Source organism: Aspergillus lucknowensis (genome assembly GCF_044049455.1).
Source record: "Aspergillus lucknowensis strain CBS 449.75 chromosome Unknown BJX67scaffold_73, whole genome shotgun sequence".
In the NCBI taxonomy this organism is placed as follows: Eukaryota; Fungi; Ascomycota; class Eurotiomycetes; order Eurotiales; family Aspergillaceae; genus Aspergillus; species Aspergillus lucknowensis.
In genome coordinates, this window is record NW_027263617.1 from 81678 (window position 1) to 103650 (window position 21973).

At 56.4% G+C, this 21973-nt stretch overlaps 8 protein-coding genes across 8 annotated transcripts; 5 read left to right on the top strand and 3 right to left on the bottom strand.

The window, feature by feature from the left end:
- Window positions 1-2610: 2610 nt before the first annotated feature.
- On the top strand, window positions 2611-4470 carry BJX67DRAFT_313483 (MFS transporter). The gene is made up of 3 exons (XM_071027187.1): window positions 2611-3000; window positions 3047-3503; window positions 3560-4470. Exons 1-3 carry the CDS (start codon window positions 2810-2812, stop codon window positions 4382-4384), a joined length of 1473 nt encoding a protein of 490 aa, XP_070881094.1. The 5' UTR covers window positions 2611-2809; the 3' UTR covers window positions 4385-4470.
- Window positions 4471-4879: 409 nt separating this feature from the next.
- On the top strand, window positions 4880-6964 carry BJX67DRAFT_313485 (acyl--CoA ligase). The gene is made up of 5 exons (XM_071027188.1): window positions 4880-5110; window positions 5172-5309; window positions 5362-5796; window positions 5878-6302; window positions 6388-6964. The coding sequence occupies exons 1-5, from the start codon at window positions 5018-5020 to the stop codon at window positions 6938-6940; spliced, it is 1644 nt and encodes a 547-aa protein (XP_070881095.1). The 5' UTR covers window positions 4880-5017; the 3' UTR covers window positions 6941-6964.
- On the bottom strand, window positions 6849-9025 carry BJX67DRAFT_391562 (DUF3712 domain-containing protein; the record flags this gene model as incomplete). The annotated part of the gene is made up of 4 exons (XM_071034810.1): window positions 6849-8112; window positions 8155-8279; window positions 8324-8748; window positions 8805-9025. 4 exons carry the CDS (start codon window positions 9023-9025, stop codon window positions 6988-6990), a joined length of 1896 nt encoding a protein of 631 aa, XP_070881096.1. The 3' UTR covers window positions 6849-6987.
- Window positions 9026-9566: 541 nt separating this feature from the next.
- BJX67DRAFT_391564 (oxygenase MpaB family protein) lies at window positions 9567-10430 on the top strand (the record flags this gene model as incomplete). The annotated part of the gene is made up of 1 exon (XM_071034811.1): window positions 9567-10430. Exon 1 carries the CDS (start codon window positions 9573-9575, stop codon window positions 10428-10430), a length of 858 nt encoding a protein of 285 aa, XP_070881097.1. The 5' UTR covers window positions 9567-9572.
- Window positions 10431-10762: 332 nt separating this feature from the next.
- On the top strand, window positions 10763-13829 carry BJX67DRAFT_367041 (Zn(II)2Cys6 transcription factor). Its single transcript, XM_071030470.1, has 4 exons — window positions 10763-11117; window positions 11203-11626; window positions 11678-12372; window positions 12420-13829. Exons 1-4 carry the CDS (start codon window positions 10966-10968, stop codon window positions 13624-13626), a joined length of 2478 nt encoding a protein of 825 aa, XP_070881098.1. The 5' UTR covers window positions 10763-10965; the 3' UTR covers window positions 13627-13829.
- Window positions 13830-14188: 359 nt separating this feature from the next.
- BJX67DRAFT_385951 (uncharacterized protein) lies at window positions 14189-14602 on the bottom strand (the record flags this gene model as incomplete). Its single annotated transcript, XM_071033970.1, has 1 exon — window positions 14189-14602. The coding sequence occupies one exon, from the start codon at window positions 14600-14602 to the stop codon at window positions 14189-14191; it is 414 nt and encodes a 137-aa protein (XP_070881099.1).
- A 3200-nt stretch (window positions 14603-17802) lies between these two features.
- Window positions 17803-19275, bottom strand: BJX67DRAFT_313545 (uncharacterized protein). Its single transcript, XM_071027189.1, has 5 exons — window positions 19024-19275; window positions 18960-18979; window positions 18879-18915; window positions 18245-18827; window positions 17803-18189 (listed from the first exon to the last, which is right to left on the bottom strand). Exons 1-5 carry the CDS (start codon window positions 19163-19165, stop codon window positions 17871-17873), a joined length of 1101 nt encoding a protein of 366 aa, XP_070881100.1. The 5' UTR covers window positions 19166-19275; the 3' UTR covers window positions 17803-17870.
- An 816-nt stretch (window positions 19276-20091) lies between these two features.
- Window positions 20092-21774, top strand: BJX67DRAFT_367049 (alkene reductase). Its single transcript, XM_071030471.1, has 3 exons — window positions 20092-20443; window positions 20501-21136; window positions 21226-21774. Exons 1-3 carry the CDS (start codon window positions 20201-20203, stop codon window positions 21574-21576), a joined length of 1230 nt encoding a protein of 409 aa, XP_070881101.1. The 5' UTR covers window positions 20092-20200; the 3' UTR covers window positions 21577-21774.
- The last annotated feature ends 199 nt before the right edge of the window (window positions 21775-21973 follow it).

Below are 21973 nucleotides of genomic sequence, written 5' to 3' on the forward strand. Positions count from 1 at the left end.
TCTCGTATTTGTCTATCCCCACCTTAACCTATTTTGATGGTTCATCGTGGGGAAAGCCACGGGCTGGCAAATTCCCAACCCCTTCATTAACACTCGCACACCTGAACCTACGGGGTTGCCTTTTCGAATCCACTCATCTGGATATGGTCATCTCCAGATGTCACCGGCTGCAGAGTTTTGGGCTTATCCGTGACTGGAACCCAGGCCGCTGGGCGGGTCTCACATCTTCTGCCATCAACACCGCACTGCAGTGTTACCAAGAAACTCTGCGAGAGCTTATCCTTCTTCATAATGTCTGTCCCGACCCTGCAAATATGGAAGAGGAAGCTAATCCCTTCCTCCTTGGTGATATGGAAGAGGAAGTTAATCCCTTAAACCTTGCTGACTTCCATGTCCTAACCCATCTTGATATTGCCACGGGGTATTTGGTTCTCGACCGGGGTAGACGGGGGACACATGCACTGTATGATTCTGCAGCCGCCCTCATCAATGCCCGGATGCCACTCCACGAAAGACTCCCCGAGTCTCTGGAGACTCTCCGGGTGTATCATCGTCAACCCGACTTGACCATGCTGCCGGATCTTTTCCGCGAACTGCGTCTATTGCTGTTCACCAATAGGTTTCTACGGCTCCGATATATACGACTCGACGGACCGTTTCAGGAATACAGCACCCAAACGTTGCACGAGGCAATAGCTCTAAAGCGACTGGCTGAGAAACAAGGAATCGAGTTAGGCCTGGTGGATTTAAACCAGGAACTCCAATATACTTGGCCAGAAAGTATAAGCGAGTCGGATGCTGAATCAGACGACAGCAGCATAGCCATCCCAGAATTCCCACCGTGGCCCTCGACACAAGACAGTGGTTACACAGACCTTGCATACGCCTCCATGATAGAGAAGATTGATGAACTTAGTGTAACCGTCGAAGAAGCACTTGGAATCTCTTTGCAAGGCCGTGACAGTGGGTATTATGGATTATATTATGTCGCCCGCCCGAATCCACGGGAAACCATCCACTTGTATGACAACACTGAGCTTCCTGACATTGGGGATATCCTCCACCCGAACGAGGAGATTCTTAGCATTGTTCGGATAGAAACTCGTCCCGAGCGCGAGGTGTATTTTAAGAAAAAGCTGTCGTCGATTCCGGGACTCGTTCTCCTTGGCCACCGTGATCGTCTACCTGAAGAAAGTGTTGTCCGGGATCTAATTGACCTGGCTTACATTCCCGATTACGAGCCAGAGTACTCCAGCGCGTTTCTAAAATACATGGAAAACGCTAAATTCACACCGGTATGACAACAGCATTTTATGTCCACCTTTTCAGGATATGCCGAGTTCTAACAGCAGCCCCAGCCTCCACCTAAGGAGGATTCAGGGATTGACTATTCTTATCGGGTCCACTGAGAACGAAGGCGGCAAGGCCAACAAAGAGGGTTAAGGACACTCTACCATTGTACGCCAAGCTATCAGACGTACACAGCTCTATTCCAATACCATCCCTCAAGGAGACGGTGGTCGAGAGCTGCGTCTCCTTAGGGTAAACCGTTGCTGATATTGTTCTTAAGAACCGACGGTTAGAGGGCGCCCGACGATTAAGTGTGTTCAGCTATCGGAATCCGAGAATGAGCTTAAACAGGCTTGCAACGAACTTCTCATGGGGTCTCCCCATGTACCTCATCCCACGACCTTTCCCACTCACGGGCATGAGGATATTGCCATAGCTCTGAAACGGAAACAGAGAATCATGCAGGAGAAACGCATGATGCATGTACTCGATATAACCCTGCAGATACTTCGGGGAATGAAGAGAAAATCGACCTTCTCCCGAGTGAGTGGGTGGCCCTCGCATGGCCGGGGCGGATGAGGCCGTCCATTAGAATATTATCGTCGGGCTCAGCTGCCTGTATGACAAGATGGTGGTCATTGTGCCAGTGGTGCGTTATCGAACCCGAATCGAACTTGACCTGCACTTTAGCGTACTAGTACTTGAATCCTCAACGAAATTCCAGCAGATCAAACAAATCTCGTATGCTTTCCAATGTTGAATGCGGGAGGCTGAGAGAAGCATTTGAGGGAAATGGCCATGACCATCCAGATCCGACAAGGTATGCCATCGTCAACCGGAGATTGGTGGCCATGATCGATGCTTCATTGGTAATGGCACCATTTAGACTCAGTCAGAATGCTTGATTTTCATTCCCTTGGTTGTGGGGATGGGTCTTTAGTATCTTCTTCGCTTGTTATCACTTCTCCGGTGATCGATGAGGCTTATGCGGAGCAGCTTTCACAATATTCCAATTCATTACGTCGAAAGCGATATGCGGCTCTTCTGTCGCTTTTCGGGCCCTTGAGGTCTTGGGCCGATATACATACCTGGTTGTCCGAAGAGCTCCAGCCATTCATCAAGCAACTGAGCACAAGATCTCGTTTTATTTGTGCACGAACATCAGAGCCGTGTCTGCCAGACTCGGATGCAGCGCTTATCCATCGCAATCATGCATAACGGCAGTTCACCCCCACTTTCGGGGCATAAAATTCGGCTCCTCGTACACTAATCGTGAATACGAACCAGGCCAGGTCAGGAGTGAAGTTTGTCCCGTCATAACCGGAATAATCTCCGCAGAGGAGGGGTTCACTCCCCTTGATCTTGGGCGCGATTGGGCGCTCGGTTGTGAATTATGCATTTACCCCAGATCCGATGCATTTTGGAGGTTCTGAGGGGGTTTAAAAAGCGGCCTGGCCGGGTGACGCCCACCGGCCTTGCTGTTTCGGCTGCGATCGAGGGATAGAGAAAAGTCAGGCCGATGTCGACCTCGAGCGATATTGAGAAGGGTGAGAGTGGTGAGAATAAAGAGAATGGCGAGAAAGGGGTTACAGAGACTCCAGCTGAGAAGGTCGACTGGGATGGCCCTGACGACCCCGAGAACCCCTTCAACTGGACAACGCGCAGGAAGATGCAGCAGCTGGTCCTCGTCGCCATGAACACATTCCTCACGTACGTCTCCTTCACCAGGAAAACGGACGCAGCTAATGAGCAGCAGCCCCCTCGCCTCGTCGATGTTCGCCCCCGGGATCCAAGGCGTGATGCGCGACTTCCGCTCTACGGACTCCATGCTCGCCTCGTTCGTCGTCTCCGTCTTCGTCCTGGGCTACGTTGTCGGCCCGTTCATCATCGCTCCCATGTCCGAGCTATATGGTCGCGTGCCCATTTACCACGGCTGCAACGTACTCTTCCTCGTCTTCACAATCGCATGCGCGGTCGCGCAGGACATGCCGCAGCTCATCGTCTTCCGACTGCTCGCCGGCGTCGCAGGCGTGTGTCCGCTCACCATCGGGTCCGGGACCATCGCAGATATGATCGAGAAGGAGAAGCGCGCGGGAATCATGGCCGTGTGGGCGATGGGCCCGATCCTGGGGCCAGTCGTCGGGCCAGTTGCCGGGGGGTTCCTGGCCGAGGCTGAGGGGTGGCGATGGGTGTTTTGGGTCATTGCAATTACAGTTCGTCTCCTTATCTCAGAAAAAAAAAAAGCATGAAATGCTAACGAGTACCTAAGACTGCCGCCATCGCCCTCGGGTGCCTCATCACCTACCGCGAATCGTATGCGCCGGTCCTCCTCGAGCGCAAGGCAGCGCGCCTGCGCAAAGAGACAGGAAACATGGCCCTCCGCTCCATCCACGACAGCGGCCGAGCCCCGAAGCAGGTCTTCATCGACGCCTTCGCGCGCCCTGTGAAGCTCCTCTTCCTCAGCCCGATCGTCTTCCTCCTCAGCCTCTTCGCCGCGATCACCTATGGCTACCTGTACCTGATGTTCACCACGCTAACCGGCATCTTCGAGAGAACCTACGGCTTCTCACAATCCCTCGCCGGACTCGCATACCTCGGCTTCGGCATCGGGAGTCTGGTCGGCCTCGTGATCAGCGGCGTCGTAGCCAACAAAATCGCCGTCTCACACTCCGCACGGGGCATATTCCGCCCCGAATCCCGGCTCCCACCGATGCTCTTCGGGGCGTGGACAATCCCCATCGGCCTCTTCTGGTACGGCTGGTCCGCGCAGGCAAAGACGCACTGGATCGTGCCCATTATCGGCACCGCCGTCTTCGCCGTGGGGCTCATGACCGTGTTCATGGCGGCGAACACGTACCTCGTCGACTCGTACCTGCTGCACGCGGCGTCCGTGACGGCGGCAAATACGGCGCTGCGCTCGCTGGCTGGGGCTGTCCTGCCGCTTGCCGGGCCGGCGATGTACGATGCGCTGGGTCTGGGATGGGGGAATTCGCTGCTGGCGTTTGTGGCGCTCGTGATGTGCGGGTGTCCGGTGTTGTTCTGGAAGTATGGCGAGATGATACGGACGCATCCGCGGTTCCAAATCCGGCTGTAGCGGCGTCCAGTTTTTGTACAGAGAATGGTTCTCGGACAAGTCTCCAGTTGATCACCTTGGAAATAGATATGCATGTCAACTCTCCAACGAGAATATCTCCAATAGGAGATATCACAGTGATACGTACTCGACTTGTGTGGGTTGAACAGTTACCCAATGTCTGTGGCTAAGTCAGGTCGGATCATCCACTCTGATACAAAGGAAATAATCCTCAGCGAGTATTTGTATTTTATTTCGAAATCGAGGTTTGCGGAAACTCGCGGATGATATCAGCACTCCTGTGGTTGGCCCTGGTGATTTTGTTCGTCCAGTGGCTGTCGATGCTATCCCATAACGGGCAGGCTGTGTTATTCTCATCTCCTGTCTGCTCTTTTAGGGCAAAATTCCTCCACTCTTAAGAAGGACAAGGTAAATTATTGGACAGATTATAATACATAGATTTCACAATCCCCGCATAGCTGAGGAAGAAAAGTTGTGCTGACAAAACCACCGGGGTCAACCACGGGAGACGCGTGGCTGCTTACGGCCGAACGAACGATCCTCTTCAGCTCAAGCCAACAGCTTTCTCCTCGTCTCTTAAATAACGCCTTTTCCATTCGATAATCCGTCCGTCTCTCAACATAAACACACAGTATGATCTTCGAACCAGCCTCTCGCTTCCCGGTCCCGGCGACAGACATCCTGTCCTACGTCTTCTCAAGCCCGAACTACAACCCCGACAAGCCAGTCCGTATCCTCGGCTCGTACCGCTGGATGAGGACAAGCTACAAGGCTAACTAGACGAAAGGTATACATCGATGTCGCAAATCCAAGCCGCTCGATCTCCTTCAACCAGGCGCACACAATCGTCCGGCAGCTCATCGCGGGCCTGCGCGCCTGGGGCGTGAGGGAGGGCGACTGCGTGGCTATCCATTCGTTTAATGATGTACCGCACCTTCATTTTCCAAATAGGTAGAACAGGTTAGCTGATGAGATAGATATATTACTCCATGCTCGTTCTGGCTATCGTCGGCTGCGGCGGCGTCTACACAGGCACGAACCCGGCATACACAAGCCACGAGGTCGCGCACCACTTCCGCGCCTCAGAGACGCGCTTCGTGCTCTCTGAGCCCGAGATCCTCCAGCCCATTCTCACCGCTGCAAAGGAAGTTGGCATCCCCGAGGCGCACATCCGCATCTTCGACACACAGGGCCAACCCCTGCCCCCCGGACGGGTCTCGTGGAACGAGCTCTTCAACTCGGGAGAAGAGGACTGGATAGCCTTTGACGACTTGGAGCGCGCGAAAACAACGCCCGCAGCGAGACTGTTTAGCTCGGGCACGACGGGCCTGCCCAAGGCCGTGACGAATACGCATCACAATATGGTTGCTCAGCAGGAGCTGGCCTTTGAGGTGCATCCGCGGCCGTACGAGGTACCCCTCCCCCCTCCCCTGTTCCATTTCATTTCATTTCGTTTTCTCTTTTGAAGGACATTCCTGTATTAACTCGAACAGGTCACCAGAATCATCCCAATCCCGCTCTTCCACGCCGCCGCCGCGCCCTCAACGCATTTCGGCCTCCTGAAAGCCGGCCACACCGCGTACATGATGCGCCGCTTCGACCTGGCGCTCTTCCTGGCCGCCGCCGAGAAGTACCAGGTGACAGACGTGACGTTCGTCCCGCCGATCGCGATCGCCGTGCTGATGAGCCCGCTCACGCGCACGCGGCCGTTCCTCAAGTCCGTAAAGGCGGCGGTTTGCGGCGCCGCGCCGCTCGATAAGGACGTGCAGGCGCGGGTGCGCGGGTTGTTGGGTGATGGGGCGCCATTCACGCAGGTCTGGGGCATGACGGAGTTGAGCTGCGTTGCGACGATGATTCCGTTTCCGGAGCATGATGACTCCGGGTCTGTGGGGAGGTTGATATCCAATGTTGAGGCGAAGTGCGTTCGTTTCCTGTCCACGGGTTCTTCTAGGGCTTTCCTGGCTGTATACTTGATTGATGGAGAGAGCTAATATCTAGGACAGGCTTGTTAACGACGCGGGGGAGAACATCTCAACGTACGGCGTCCGCGGGGAACTGTGCGTGCGCGGCCCAACAGTCACACCGGGGTACTTCAAGAACGCGCAGGCGAACGCAGAGGCCTTCGACGACGAGGGGTGGTTCCACACGGGCGATATCGCGTACTGCGACGGCGAGACGCGAAAGTGGTACATCGTCGACCGGAAGAAGGAGCTTATCAAGGTGCGCGGGTTCCAGGTTGCGCCGCCGGAGCTGGAGGGCGTCTTGCTTTCGCATCCGGGGATTGCGGATGCGGCAGTTATTGGGGTTAAAGATACTGTGAGGCATCCTGGGACGGAGTTGCCGCGGGCGTATGTGGTGCGGAGACCTGGGGACGGTGATAACCTCACCGAAGAGGAGGTGAGGGGGTTCTTGGAGGCAAGGTTGGCGAAGTATAAGGCGTTGACGGGGGGCGTGAGGTTCGTCGAGGCGATTCCGAAGAATGCCAGTGGGAAGATACTGAAGAGGATGTTGAGAGAGAAGGCGCAGAGGGAGATTCAAGCTCAGGCGAAACTGTAGCTGGCTGTACTTTACTCTTTGATGCCTTTACTGCGATATGATTGATGCTATGATTGATCTGGTGTATTAGCTCCATCGCCCAAGGCCTGTAGCGCGTCCATCAGGTTGTTAAAGGCGTCGTCAACGCTGGTCCCATTCGCATTGTCTGCGAGTTCCCCCAGCACGTCGCCGACATTCACGCCCTCGATATCCACATCGAACAGGTCGTCCAGATTCAGGCTCTGCAGAGCGTCCATAAACCCGCTGAACAGCGAGCCCAGGTCGACATTCTGGAGTATGCTTCCCAGCCCCTGGATGATAGACCCCCAGTCCAGGTTCTCAAAGATAGCACCGAGATCGATATTCTGAATCACCGGCGCAATGCTATCCAGTATCTTCCCGAGGTTGATGTTCTCGAGAATCTCGCCGATGTCAAGGCTATCCAGGATCGGCTGCAGCTGCTCTACTATCGCGCCCCAGTCGACACTCGTCAGAATAGCGTTAAGCGTCGAGGCGAGGGCACCCCAGTCCACGCCCCGGAGTATACCAGCTACACTGTCGAGCAGGCTATTCCAATCGATGTGCTTCAAGAGACCAGGGAGATCGAGGTTCTTCACGAAGGCGCCGACATCCAGCTGGCTGAGGATACTGCCGAGCGCATCGACGACTTTCGGCCAGTCGATTCCCTGCAGGAGCCTGTTCAAGTCGACGCCGTCGAGCAGATCGCCTTGGTTCAGGTTCAAGTTATTCACGATGTCGCCGACGCTGTCGACGAGTGAGTTAAAGTCCACGCCCTGGAAGAGGGACGCGAAGTCGATGTTGTTCAGGATATCCGTGAGCGTATTGATCACGCCCTCGGAGTCGTCGCCGAGAAAATCCCCGACGGTGTCGAGGAGGATCTGGATGATGGGGACGCGGGCTGTGAGGGTGAGGTCGTTGAGCACGCGCTCAAAGTAGGCGATGTGTTCGCCGTTGAAGACGGTCTGGTTTCCCGAGGCGGACAGCTCGATCTCGCCGCTGCGCAGGGCGTCTGTCTGTGCGGAGAGGATGTCGACGATGTTAGCCAGGGCTGTATTGATGTCGGCTTTGCCTGTGAACGCTACGCTGTTGTTGCCTGGGCGGAGGGTGACATTGGGGAGGAGGGCTGTGCCCAGGATGATATCGCCGGATTTGAGGTTCAGCGTTACGTTGCCCTATCTCGTTAGACTTGATCAAGTACTAGCACGAGGACGTACCATGGCGAAGGTGACGACGGAGTGGTTGGGCAGCGTTGCTCGTCCGCGGAGGTTCGTACCGTCCACCCGAGGAGGGAGCAGGAGGGCAGCTTCGTCGATGGAGAAGCCGCTAAGCTGGTCGAGGCCTACGAACGTTAGAGAAATAGAGAGATGGCACAGCAAGACAGACCGTCAAGTTCGACGTCCTTGTCCAGCGTGATGCCAGCCTTCAACGCCCCGAGATGGCCGGTCGTCTTGCCAATCGCCGACAGGGTAAACCGCTTCGAGTACACGGCCTTGGTCAACGCCTTGACGAACTCGTCTTCGTCGATGACGGGCGTATCCTCGCTGGAGACGCTGATGTTCGTCTTGCCCTTGACCGTGTACTCGGGCACGGAGACAGTGAGATATGTGATCTCCGGGTCTGAGTCGCGGTTGAACAGGTTCAGGTCGAACTGATCCAGCCGCACGCTGAGTCCCAGAGGGATAGTCAGCCCCGTGTCGAGGGTGAATGTGACGGCATCAGGCTTGGGATCCGTAATATGCGCCGCGTAGACGGGCAGGTTCGTGTCGTCGACGATCCGCTGCGCAATGGCCGGGATGGCCACGAGGAAGCTGACAATAGCATCAGGCCACACTGCTAGGACACGAGAAAGAGGGTTTAGACGTACAACACGGGAAGAAAGATGGCCAGGAAGACCATCCCTCCCAGCAGGTAGCAGCACCAGAAGCGCGCGAGGTGTCGCTTGAGCCGCTGCCGCTTCGTCGGCTTTTCGTCGCCGACAGCCACGGTTTCGACGTGCTCGATCTCTGCGTCCTTGGATCCAGTGGCATGGGCTCCAATGGCCCGTTTCTCGGCCATCCGGGCCTTGTACGCGTCACCCACTGCCATCGTGAGGGACGCACTCACAAAGTGACAGAGTCAGACAGGGGTTGAAAATATGCAGTGGGGTAGACCCTGGATAGGCAAGGGAGGGGTTATTATATTAGTCTAGGCCTGAGGCTTGACTATCGGCCTCTTCGATCTGGAGAGAAGTTCCATCAGTCCGTGATATCCCTGTTAACAGGCCTGTCGACGGGCCTGTCCTCGTGGCAAGTGTGGAGGATCGACCAACCCCGCCATCGCTCAAAACTGATTGCTCTGTTCACGTCCATCGCGAAGCTTTCCCTCCGAGAATCGATGAGATTCTGACTCGGTCGTATGAGTCGAGAGATGTCACTGCGTGGACAGCGCCAATCAGGGTCTAGACTGCCACAACGGACGGCAGCGCGGTCCGCGGCTCGTATCGACGGATTCCATATGATGCCGCTGCAGCCAGAGTCCGATGCTGGCACCGGGGAAAGCGGGTGACTTTATATTCATAATGTCGTCCTCAGGTCCGTTTACCCTCTTCATTTCCTTGGTTCCCCTTAGTTTCTTCAGTGACCGACAGCCCAACATGTCGTCCGCATCCGAAAACGAAAAGCACACCCAGAGCGAGACCGACCTGATCATGGCCGCCCTGGACAACCCGCAGCACATCCAAAAGGTCGTCAGCGAGGCCATCATCCTCGGTGGCGGGGCGGCCGCCATCCTCCTCCAGGTCGCACACCCGGGCGTGGCCAAGGGCGTCAACTACCACAGCAGTTTCGCGCAGCGACCGGTGGACCGGCTGCGCACGACAATGACCTACGTCTACAGCATGCTCTTCGGCACCCCGCGGGAGAAGAAGAAGATCATCGAGCTCGTTCACCAGGCGCACGCCTCCATCCAGGGCCCCGACTACGCGGCCGACGACCCCAGCGCGCAGCTCTGGGTGGCCGCGACGCTGTACGCTGTGGCGATCGATCTATACGAGCAGATCTTCGGCGTGATGGACGAGGACAAGGCGGAGGCCGTGTACCGCGAGTACGTGGTGCTGGGGGCCTCGCTGCGCGTGCCGCTGGAGATGTGGCCGAGGACCCGCGCGGCCTTCTGGGTGTACTGGGACGAGCAGCTGGCCAGCTTTGAGGTCTGCGACGAGGCCAAGAGCGTGGCCCACGACCTGCTGTATAACCCGAAACTGCCCGTCTACTTCAAGGTGATGATGCCGACGCTGCGGCTGGTTACGGCGGAGCTCCTGCCCCCGCGGCTGCGCGAGGCGTACGGGCTGAAGACGAGCAAGAGCCGTAAGAGGCTGTACAGGTCGACAATGCTGGTTACCAAGGCGACGTATCCGTTCTTCCCGAAGGCGATTCGCACGTTTCCGGTGAAGTACTACATGAAGGACATGCGGAAACGCATGGCCAAGTATGGCGAGGGGCAGCGGAAGATATAGCAGTTCTTCTCTTTTTTCCATTTTGTTTCTGTTTTCTTTCAAGTGAGTGTGGTCAATTACGAGATGAATGTCTCGTTACTTCGATCCTTCAACCGTGGACTCTGGTACGTAGGACCGAGGCGCAGTGGGGACGCGGGGTACGCCTAGACAAATTTATGCGGTCCAACGACTGGATGAGCGTCTCTGGCCTGGAACTAGCGATCCGTAGTCTGTAAATTTCGGGCCGCTTGACAAGACGATCAGCTGAGGGTGACGTGGGGAGAGTAGGCGTCGAGTCAGGCAGCCTGACTCGGTGGCTAACCCTAACTTCTCGTGAGCATCTTCTCCACGCCCCAGAATCCTCAGAATCCTCTGTCAGCGTCGAAAAACATACTGCACGGGCCGATCCGGTCCTTCTCGCGCAGTCGCACGCCTGCGTGTCCATTTTCTGTCTAACTTATCACTCCCGCAGCTGGCTCCATCGTCTCTCTCCACATCCCAGATCGGCACGATATCGTCTGTCGCTCGTGTTCTACTCACTATTTTCAAATTTTTTATGTTGCGCCGCACGAGGAGAGCGCCCAAGGCGTGCTCATGGTGCCACCACCGCAAGGTGCGCTGCGACGCCTCTATCCGGGGCTGTCCCTGCACGCGCTGTCGCCAGGACGGCCGGCCGGAGTGCGTGCTGCGCGGGAAACTGCCACGGAAGTAAGCGGCTCCCAAGCTTGTGATTGTGATCGTGAACGTGATCGAAAAGCTGCCATGAACGTGCCTTGCATACTGACTGCCACAGCTTCGCCGGCTTTGCAAATGCGCAAGCCGCAACGCAAGATAACACAATTAACCAGACAAACCCGCACCTCGAGCGCATCCGCGCTCTGGCATTCGAGGCTGACGGGCGCGAGCTCACGAGGAGTCTCTCGTCGTCGTTAACATCCCTACCTGGGCACGTCAGCTTCGCAAATTACCACTTCCTCGAGCTGCGTGGGCTCGCTACCTTAGACCGCGAGGACCTCGCCTTCCTCGCGTCGAAGGGCTGCCTCAGTGTGCCCGAGGAGTCTGTCCTGGACGAGTTCGTTCGCCAGTATTTCCTGCACATCCACCCGGGCTCGCCGGTGATCGATGAGGCGGAGTTCTGGCGTGTGTATCGCAATCCTGCGGCTGGAAAGAAGATTTCTCTTTTTGTCTTTCAGGCTATTCTCTTCGCTGGGTCGCCGGTATCCCTATTTATCCCTCTCATATGTGGGCATAGAAACTGACCAGAGCAGTATATATCCACCCAAACAATCCGCAAATGCGGCTTCACAGACAAACGCAACGCGCGCAACACCCTGTATAAACGCGTCAAGATCCTCTATGACCTCCACGCCGAGGACCGTCCACACCCACAGGCCCAGGGCTCCGTCCTCCTAACGCTGCACACATCCGCCAACGAGCCGCAGATCTGCAGCCTCTGGCTCACCCGCGCAATCCAGAACGCCATGATCATCGGCTGCCAGCCCGGTCCGACAGAGGATATCAACGCCAGTCTCAAGAAGCGTCTCTGGTGGTCGATTATCCTCCGCGACCGCAGCCTGTGTCTTGGTCTCCGGCGCAGACCACAGGTCACCTCCTTCGATATGGGGATAGTCGCCGAGTTACCGGATGAAGAGGACTTCGCCGACGAGATCAGCACTTCGCCCGTGTACAGCCCGGAAATCAAGCGGATGATGCTCAAGGTGCTGCAGGAGCAGTGTCGGCTCGCTGTCCTGCTCTCCGAGATGATCACCTTCGTCTTCGCGTCACATGGGATCTCGGCGCCGTCGTTGACGCTCGAGCAGTTCCACGAGGATCTTGCGAGGATCGCGCGCACGAAATCCGCTATGCAGAGGTGGGAGGCGTGTTCGCCGCTGCACCAGTGGACGGAGGGGAAGGCGCCGGAGGCTGTCACGCTGTTCACGAACTTCACCTATATGTACTATCAGTACGTTCCCTTCGCATCCAGACTTTGAAGGCAGAGCTAAGAAGCAGGACCGCGCGTATCGACCTAGCACATTATGAGGCTCTGCTCCTGGAGAACCACCTCATGTTCTGCGGCGAGAACTACATCACCCAGCTCTGGAGCGCGGGAAACACCCTCCGCGACGCGATGAGCCGCCTGACAAGTATAATGGAGTACTTTGGCCGCGAGGGTCGCGCCCAGAATCTCCCTCTCAGCGTGTGCGTCTTCCAAACCCAATACATGCACATCGCTAACAACAACAGCCTCGCCTACGTAGCCATGCCCCTCGTCCTCACAGCAATCGACCTCAAGCTCTCCCCCTCCGCCTCAGAAATGGACCGTCGCCGCCGCCGCCTCGACTCGCTCGGCGAAATCGTCCGCCACTCCAGCCGCGTCTACGACGTCACGGACTTCGTCACCACAGGCACAAACCACATCCTGCGCCTCGCCTACATGACCTCGCAGCACCTCTTCCTCCGCTTCGACCCGGATAGCCAGCCCGCACAGCTACCTGGGAGCGGGAGCGGGAGCGGCCAGAATCAGAATCAGGGCAGCCTCGGCAGCGGGATGGAGCTGGTCGCGGCTACATCGGCCCATGGCCGCGCGAATACATGGCACGAGGCGTTTCTGCGGTACCCGCGCGCGTACCTGCTCATCTCTACGTCTGTGGACTACAGCCTTGCGGTTGGAAGACTGCCCTACGACAGCGCGCTTCCGGAACTGGTGCGGAGTATCCCGCCGATTGGGTTCGGGATTCGTCTCCCCTGGACGATTGATGGTCCGGCTGGTGAGGTGCCGAGGCGGCGGCTTATTCGGGATGAGGTGACTGCGGTGGGCGAGGCGTATGTGCAAACTGTGCCGACGCCTGGGGGAGCGAGTGCGGCGGGGACGGAGCAGACGGGGCACGGTGTGCACACGGTGGCAGATGATGCGCCCGTGCAGGCGCTCGGCGAGGGGACGGAATACTCTGCTGCTGCTGCTGCTGCTCTAATGGGCTCAACCGAACAAGTACAGCAGGAAATCAACCTAGACTACCTATACATCGAGCCCGACAGCAGCAGCACGCAGATGCTAGACCAGGACGACGCAGAGTTCGAGCGCATGCAGCTCCAGCAGCTGGCGCAGGGGTTCGACCCGCTGATCTCGAGCTGGGTGCAGGAGTACTTTGGCGAGGAAGCGTCGCCGCAGCACCAGAGTCCGTCGATGGAGATGGACGGGTTGAGTTTTGGGTCGTAATCGCAGCTGGATGACGACTTATGCATGGATGGATGGATGACAGTAACTTATTTTCTATGGCCACTCGTGGACGTTAATTCGTGTAATATGGGGATGGCGTGCTGGATATCGACGAGGAAAGCATCAAATTGGCTGTCTGATCTGACAACGCACTTGCAATTCACCAGGATACTCACAATCCAATACAGTATATTAGTAGTAAATCTCTCCCAGAGGCGTCCATCCAATCATTCATCCGTCGAGTCAACCACAGACTGTCAGAACGGCCCGAGCGCACTGCTCTTCTGACTCGTATACAATGTCGAGTCGAAGTGCAGCGATTTCTTCCAGGTTGACACGCGTTATTTTCTCGACCTCTGTTCCCAACTCTCGACGCGAGTCCAAGTCAGTTCAGTTCAGCGTAAGCATTTGCAGAATACGAGAGACGAAGTCGAATAGATGATCCAGCTTCATCAACCACTTGACTACCGCCATTTAGATCCCAGCCATTAATCGGACGGTCATTCCCCCTATGCTGGCTGTCCGGATGTTTACTCTCTGTCTCAAGAACGCCGCTCAATCCCTAATTGTAACCTCCATCGCCGCATCGACATTGTCGGGGTGCTTCAGGATAACTCCCTCCCATCCCTGTGCCCTTTTGGAGTTCCTTGACCTCTTCAACTGCTGACTCTGGGCAGAGAACCCCGGTTTTTACGGCCATGCCCATATGAGCAAATCCATCGAGGGGGTACGAATTCTCCAACAGGGCAGCATCGAATGAAAGAGACACCAGCTCGCATCGCAGGAAGCCTGCCAGTCGATTTCCGATACAGGCCTGATGGAGAGCCATTTCATCACTGCCGCGTTTGAAGAACTGTGTATATGCATCACGAAGGCTGCGTCTGCTGGTCTCAGAGGTGTCCTCGAGCTTGACAGTGTCCCGGCTGTTCGAGGCCGTCCCTGTGGATGTGGCCGTGGCCGTGAACCCCAGTGCCATGGTTATGGAGACTCGACTTGGGATTCTGGGAAGCGTGGACATGACACCTGCTCTGGAGCCGGATGTGCTGGAGACGGTTATGGGCATGCCGCAAGGTTTGGATGCGGCGCTTACACCTGGGGACGACGGGAGGCCGAACGATACAGTACGGTGTCTGGCCAAGGTATGTTCTTCGCCTCCGAGTCAATCGAGTGTGCTCACGGATAGACTGTGTCATTTGTCGGCTAGGTGATGCAGGTCTATGAGACGGACGGGCAGAAGAGTCAAACTGAATGAACTTAATTTAAACTTACTACGAATGCACGCGGTTATTCGATGGCTCTGGCCGTCCCTGAAGCTTGTTCCTGTTCAGCGATGTCCCGGACCAACGATTCCACGTCGCCCCTGAGTAGGGCTTGGTTGACGATAGACATAGGGTGGAATTGCCTTTCCTCGATGACTCTGGAAGTGTATACTGTTCCGTCGGATTGCATTGCCCTCGTCGTTCTATTTCCCTGCTGGCTATTCTATTCTCCCCTTCTCCTCTCCACTCTCTTCCATCGTGCCCGTTCAGACAGATCTATAGCCAGCCTTATATCGCCATCTGCTACAAGCCCTACCCCTCAGCTCGTCTGCCTTCCCTACCTCCATACTCAACTCTCTATTTACTTCTCCTCGATCTATATCCACTCGCCTATCTCTATTCACTCTTCTATCCATATATCTCGCCTCTCTTACGAGTCTTCATCTCTACCACTCCTCCATCTACATCATGCCTCATCCCACCTCTCACTCCCACTCCACTCGTCCCAGCCGGTCCAACCGGTCCAGCTGGTCCAATATGAACGCTCTACGAAAGATGAACGAGAGCCCTCAGCCCATCCCCCATCAATATCTCCCCAGCTGGTTGGCCAGCGACTTCATCCTCGAGCCCACACCCTCCCCCTCCGACGAAACAGACGAATTCGCTCCGTTCCACCCTCTCTCTGCCCTCAAGTCTTCAAAGCGGACCTCCAGCCTCGATCCTGGCGCCACCTGCTTCGTCCCTCAGACACCACAGGCGCCAGCAAGGCAGTGCCTCGATAACCCCCTCCACAACAGCTCCAACAACTCAATCGAAGCACTCATCCAGCACACGCAGCCAGCAAGCCCAACCGACTACAACATCACTGTCTCGCGCCTCCGGGCCGGCGGCCCAAACCTCCTCCCCCTCCCCCTCAAAACCATTCGAATCGGCGACGACGATCTAGACGAGAAGACCCTGAACCGCATCGGCTACGTCGTCAACTACGCCGCGACGGCCCTCACCTCCCACGGCCTTGCCCCCTTCACCTCCATCTTGCCCTGTGTTCGGCAACCAGAAAATGATCCCTCCGTCCGGCCCGTCCCAACACTCCTCATCCACATGCGGCTCGACGAGGACTCACTCAGAGAAGATGGGAAGAGCATGGTCCTCTTCGCTGTCGACGCGATCCTCCGAATCGGTCTCCGCGTACTGAACTCTGCTCTCGTCGTCGAGATCGTCGACCCGGAGATTCATGCCCTGTCGCCACTTGAGCCCAAGAAAGCAGCTGAGCTTGCTGAAGCCTCGCCCGCCGATGAAGCCCAGTCTATTGATGACGACGACGACGACGACGATGACGATGATGATGATGATGATGATGATGATGTAGCGCAGCTTTTTGATGTCCAGCCTTCTACCACCTCCTCCTGGGCCTCCATCGTCCACAACACTGGCAACTTCAGCACGTGGTATCGGACAAACGAGAAGACCCCGCCACGAGCTCCACGCCTCGCGCCGATGAACGACGGCGGTCTTGAAGATGTTTCGCCCCTGGCTCCGCTGGTCAATGGGTGTGAGTGTGATCAGACCGACAACAAAAACAACAGTGGGACGAGGCCTCGCCGTCGTCGTCGTCGTGGTCACCGTGGTCGTGGTCGCAGCCGTCGACGTTCCTGAATGTCGTGGATGGATGATTGAGATTGGATATGTCGTTTTATTCTTTATTTTTGTCTTTCGCATCATGTGTGGGATGGATGTATGCCCTCGCCGCGTTGTTCAAATGATGGGCACTCTTTCAGTTTTGTGTATGTGGATTATCTTTGGATCTCGGTGGATGGAAGGTTGTCTTGTCCAGAACGACAGTCATGTATTTTCTTTCTACTTATGTTTCTCCGCCGAGACTAGACAGACTGAGTCGATTGGTCTTGTGTGCATCGTGTATGGGGCCTTCATGTTGGTACTACTATGACCAGTTACTACTAGTAGTGCTCAATGCACACGTTACATCCACAATACAGGGTCCTATTGAAGAGAACCTGTAGATATCAGTACGATGGAGGGAATATCCATCAGACTACATTACATTTTATATCCAGTCCTCGAAACCCGTACTAGTTATCAGTAACAAAGCTCAGAATCTACACAGCGAGGTATTCGAAGACTTCTGCCTTCGACACTTGATCCTCACTCTCAGCGAGATCCACGTCACGTCACACTGACTCACAGAGCCGAGTCTGTCACCAGACCAGACCGGACACGGTAGGCAGTTCTGACTCCGTGCCTGTCCTGAGCCTGGCGCCCCTGACGGGCTCATGTGGCCACGGGTGACGCAGGACAAAGTTTGGACACACGTAACTTTCTTTTCGTCTTTACTGCTCCTCCATCCAGAATAAGGTTGAGACTGTGTCCAGAGAAGCTTCACTAGCGAGGTACCGTCATCACACCGTCACCGTCGAGCAAGCAGTCTCGCCGGGCACCAACCAACCAGAACAGCCTTTCGAGTCTGGAATCTTGTTCCGGGACCGGACTCAATTTAAACTTCCCGAGGAAAGTCTGTCCTTCCTTCTTGCGGAAGTTTCTTCCTGGCCAAAGCCGACGAGATGAGGCCAGGCCAGACCGGGCAGATGGAAAGGCCAGCGGAATCCTGAGGTCCTACCGAAATCCCTCGGACGAAAAAGCAAAAGATCACCTTGAGAAACGAGGATGAGGAACGAGGGACCCTCCACTCAGAGCTTGGAAAGTCGAAGGGCGAAGAAAGTGCACAACTGCATCAGCTTCTCTACCCCTGAAAATGCGCTCCAGTCGGGTTGCCCTGGCTGGCACATGCTTACGGCGGGTCCAGACGCCGAGATTCCCGGATGGGATTCATAGGTGGATTATACTCTGGGATTATTAAACCCCTTTGCTTGAGAGACATTCCTGGTGGACCCGAGCCGGCATTTTCTCCAGTGAGAGTCAGATTCAGACTCGAGAGTCGACCCCATCCATTAATTTGTAAAGACTACATCATCTAAAACTTCCCGGCTCCTCGTCCACCATCTCAACCGTCTGCAAGACGTCCACCGTCTTCTGGATGCCGCCACGCCCAGCATGCGAGATCAGATGGCTCTCGTCCGAGTTGACCTCGCGGTTCTCCGGCTCGCGGCGGGACCGGCTCAGCGAGAGGCCCTTTGAGTGGTGGCCCTGGACGCGGCTCAGCTGGACGGACGAGCCCTGCTGGTCGTAGTACCGGTCGGACTTGTAGCTGTGGTCGCGGACTTTCCGAATCATGATGTTGAGAGAGGGCAGGCAGGCGCAGATGAGGCCGACGCCTCCTTCGGCGTTTCTACAGGAACGCCACTTAATACAGACAAGAAAATAAATAGAGAGAGGAGACGCACCCTGATAGAATCACGCAGACAAAGACAATCGTCATGTCCGGGGAGCTGCCGTCGCGGAGCACCAGGACCAGTCGGTAGATACTGAACGCCGTGGCGAGTCCTCCTGCAGAGAGCATGCCAATCACCCGGAGCTTCTTATTCCGCGACATCTGCAGCGACCACGTCAGGGGTAACGGGAGGAGGAGAATAAGCAAGTCAGAGACCACGCTGATGACGGAGTCTGCAATAAGGGCAGCTCGCTGGTCGAGACACGAGGCATTCGGATCCAGGGTCCAATATGCCGGGACTGGGTCGCACATGCGGATCTTGACGATCTCAGCGACAGTGTAGTAGATGGCCAGGGCGCCGAGGAAGACGTAGATGAAGAGGACCTTGTTTTTGAAAGGAGCGAAAATGCGGATCAGGATCGAGAGCAGCGCGATCTTGACGAGGAGGGCCATGGGGCAGTACAGCACGGTTGCGATGTAGCAGAACTGCGCCGTCAGTGACATCGAGACAGGAAGTAGGGGAATTACCTTGCGGAAGTGCACGAGGTCTTCATCCGAGACGTCCGTGTAGTGGAATCCTCCGCCATAGTTGCCGACTATTCTTGTCAGAACGCCCGCGTCAGTGTCACAGAGATGCTGATACTCACCGACGATGCCAATGCCGCAGTATCCCATGAAGAGCATCTAGGACGGTTAGTCTGGCTCACTCCGAACGCCGATGGACTTGCCCATGCCAACAAACACGTCCCTAGTCAGGTTAGCACGAGCAACACTCGACGAGAAGGCACGTACAGTCCTCAACACCGGCCCACTGCCTATACCAACCGCGGATGGCGAACCGCAGCACCACGAAGATGCTGACGATCGGGATGCAGAGACATTGCGTGACGAGATTGACGGTGTGCAGGATGTCGGGCCGGTCTTCTGTCGACATGCTGCCAGTTCAGGGCAGCATTCTACGCACTCGGATCGATTTCAGGTGCACAGAGGGGGCGAGGGGAGGGCAAAGGAGTGAAGCCTGCCAGCCCAGCGGTCTGGGAGCATGTGCCAATAAGTACAGCCTTCTCAAGATTGGGATTGCCTGGCCGGAAAAAGACTCCGGTTTGCTGCAACTGCTCCGCCGTTCCCGGACGATCTGCTGTCATTCTGGACCAGTGGCCCACAGCGCTGAGACAGCGCCAGAAAGACTTCTTTCCGCAAAGGGCAGTTCAGGACGAGGTCGATCGTTTCAATCGGACTGCACCTCGACCCGGGCATCATGATGAATACGAGGGGCCGAGAGCTTCTTAGCCTTGAGCGATGAGGATATCAACAGTCAACAGTCAACAGTCTTCATCTACAGTATTCAACTGTCTTCCCCAACAGCTCTGGTTCAAGGTCTCCTTTGCGTAACTCCACTGCAACGCCTTGCCACGGCCACTCACATCCCGATGCCCAAACGCTCTTCCAGCTTGGATGAAGACTCCGGCCCGCTGTGGACCCGGGAAAGCCCACTGGTATCCGATGGCGAAGCAGACTCCAGAATCTCGAAAATAAGTTCGACGGCGTTGTGGAACGCAGACCACGCCAAGTCGTCGTCCAGGATCGTTTGGGCTTTCAGGAGTCCGGATCTTTCCCGTTCAGGACTTCAAGCGGATCGTGAAGGCTATCAGAGGTTGTCCACTGCAAATCTCATGCCTTCAGAGTGGGCAATCCAAACTCACGAAAAATGCCATGAAGCTAACAAGGCCGGCCTCCCACGAGTGGGCCTTCACCTCCACTGCACACTCGCCTTCCTCTCTCACTGGATCCCACTGGATCCCAACCGGCTATCAAGACCCATCGCGGCCCTTTTGATGGATCCAACGGCGGACGAAGACTCTGCATCCGAGGGGAGAAGACGGGGCCCGGGGAAAATCGCACGAGAAAGCATAAATCAATCACCGACAGCAAACCGAACCACCAAAGCTCCCTCTCCATCGCTGTGAAGATGAGCACACAGAACTCAAAGCTCTTCCAGCCGCTGGCCATTGCCAATGGCAAGATCACCCTCAAGCACCGTGTCGTCCATGCACCGATGACTCGCAACCGTGGCGTCCCCCTCAACCCCGTCAGCACTCCCGGGAACCCCAATCGCATCTGGTATCCCGGAGACCTCATCGTGGAATACTACCGCCAGCGTGCCACCGATGGCGGACTGCTGATCTCGGAGGGCATCCCGCCCTCTCTCGAGGTGCCTGGCTACAAGATCTTCGCTCCTCTCCCTTCACTCCTGCTAACGCAAGCATAGAGCAATGGAATGCCCGGCGTCCCCGGCCTCTTCACCCCCGAACAAACCGCCGGCTGGAAACGCGTCGTCGACGCCGTCCACGAGAAAGGCGGATACATCTACGCCCAGCTCTGGCACGCAGGCCGCGCCACAATCCCCCAGATGACCGGCTCGCCCGCCGTCTCGGCCTCTGCCACAATCTGGGACTCCCCGACGGAATGCTACTCGCACCCCCCCGTTGGCTCGACCGCGCAAGTGCCCTACTCCGCCCATCCCCCCATCGAACTCACCGTCGAGCACATCCGCCGCACTATCGACGACTACTGCCGCGCTGCAAAGGCCGCCCTCGAAGCCGGCTTCGACGGCGTCGAGCTCCACGCCGGCAACGGCTACCTGCCCGAGCAGTTCCTGAGCTCCAACGTCAACCGCCGCACCGACGAGTACGGCGGCTCGCCCGAGAAACGGTGCCGATTCACGCTCGAGCTGATGGCCGCGCTGGCCCGCACCGTCGGCCAGGAGAACCTGGCCATCCGGCTCTCGCCCTTCGGCCTCTTCAACCAGGCGCGCGGCGAGCAGCGCGTCGAGACATGGACGCATCTCTCCAGGGAGCTGAAGCGCACCCTCCCGAACCTCTCCTACGTCAGCTTCATCGAGCCGGTATGCCTTCAGCCCCACCACATAAGTCCAAGCACCAAGCCCGTAACCAAAAGAGAAAAAAAAAAGTGCTAACATGATGATGACATCAGCGCTACGAACAAATCTTCAGCACCACCGAAAAAGACGCCTTCCTGAAATCCTGGGGCCTCCTCAACGTCGACCTAGCCTCCTTCCGCGAAATCTTCGGGCCAACCCCGTTCTTCTCCGCCGGCGGGTGGGACGCGCAAAACTCCTGGGGCGTGCTGGAGTCCGGCCGCTACGACGCCCTCCTGTACGGCCGTTACTTCACGAGCAACCCGGATCTGGTGGAGCGGCTGAAGACCGGGGTCCCGTTTGCCCCCTACGAGCGGAGCAGGTTCTACGGGCCGTTTGAGGATAATGCCATTTGCTATGTGGATTATCGGCCTGCTGTGGTGATGGCGAATGGGACGCAGGCGTAGCCTCGTTTATATGGTAAATGCATGGTGTAGTAACGGATGGTAGATGCAGAATATAACCTGCTTTATTAGCTGGTTTTCCGGAGACAGTTAAACATATATTCAGAGTACGTGAGCAATGCATGATTCGAGTACCTGCAGTAGCCCCGTCCGTCCGCATGCCGTGTAACCAACCAACCAAGAGGTACTCCGTGCAAGAAATCAACACTCTAAAATGAAATAAAGCTATCCGAAGAGAGTTCTCTATATCTTACAATCCCTCTGCAGAAGAATAGGCAGAAAAATGAAGAATTGCGCGTTTACCGTGCTCTCCGCGGACTCCGCGGGCGCCACGGCTGCCCCGGAGAGCACGGCGGCCGTCTCTATACAGGTCTTCACTCACAATATAAAACATGCTTTT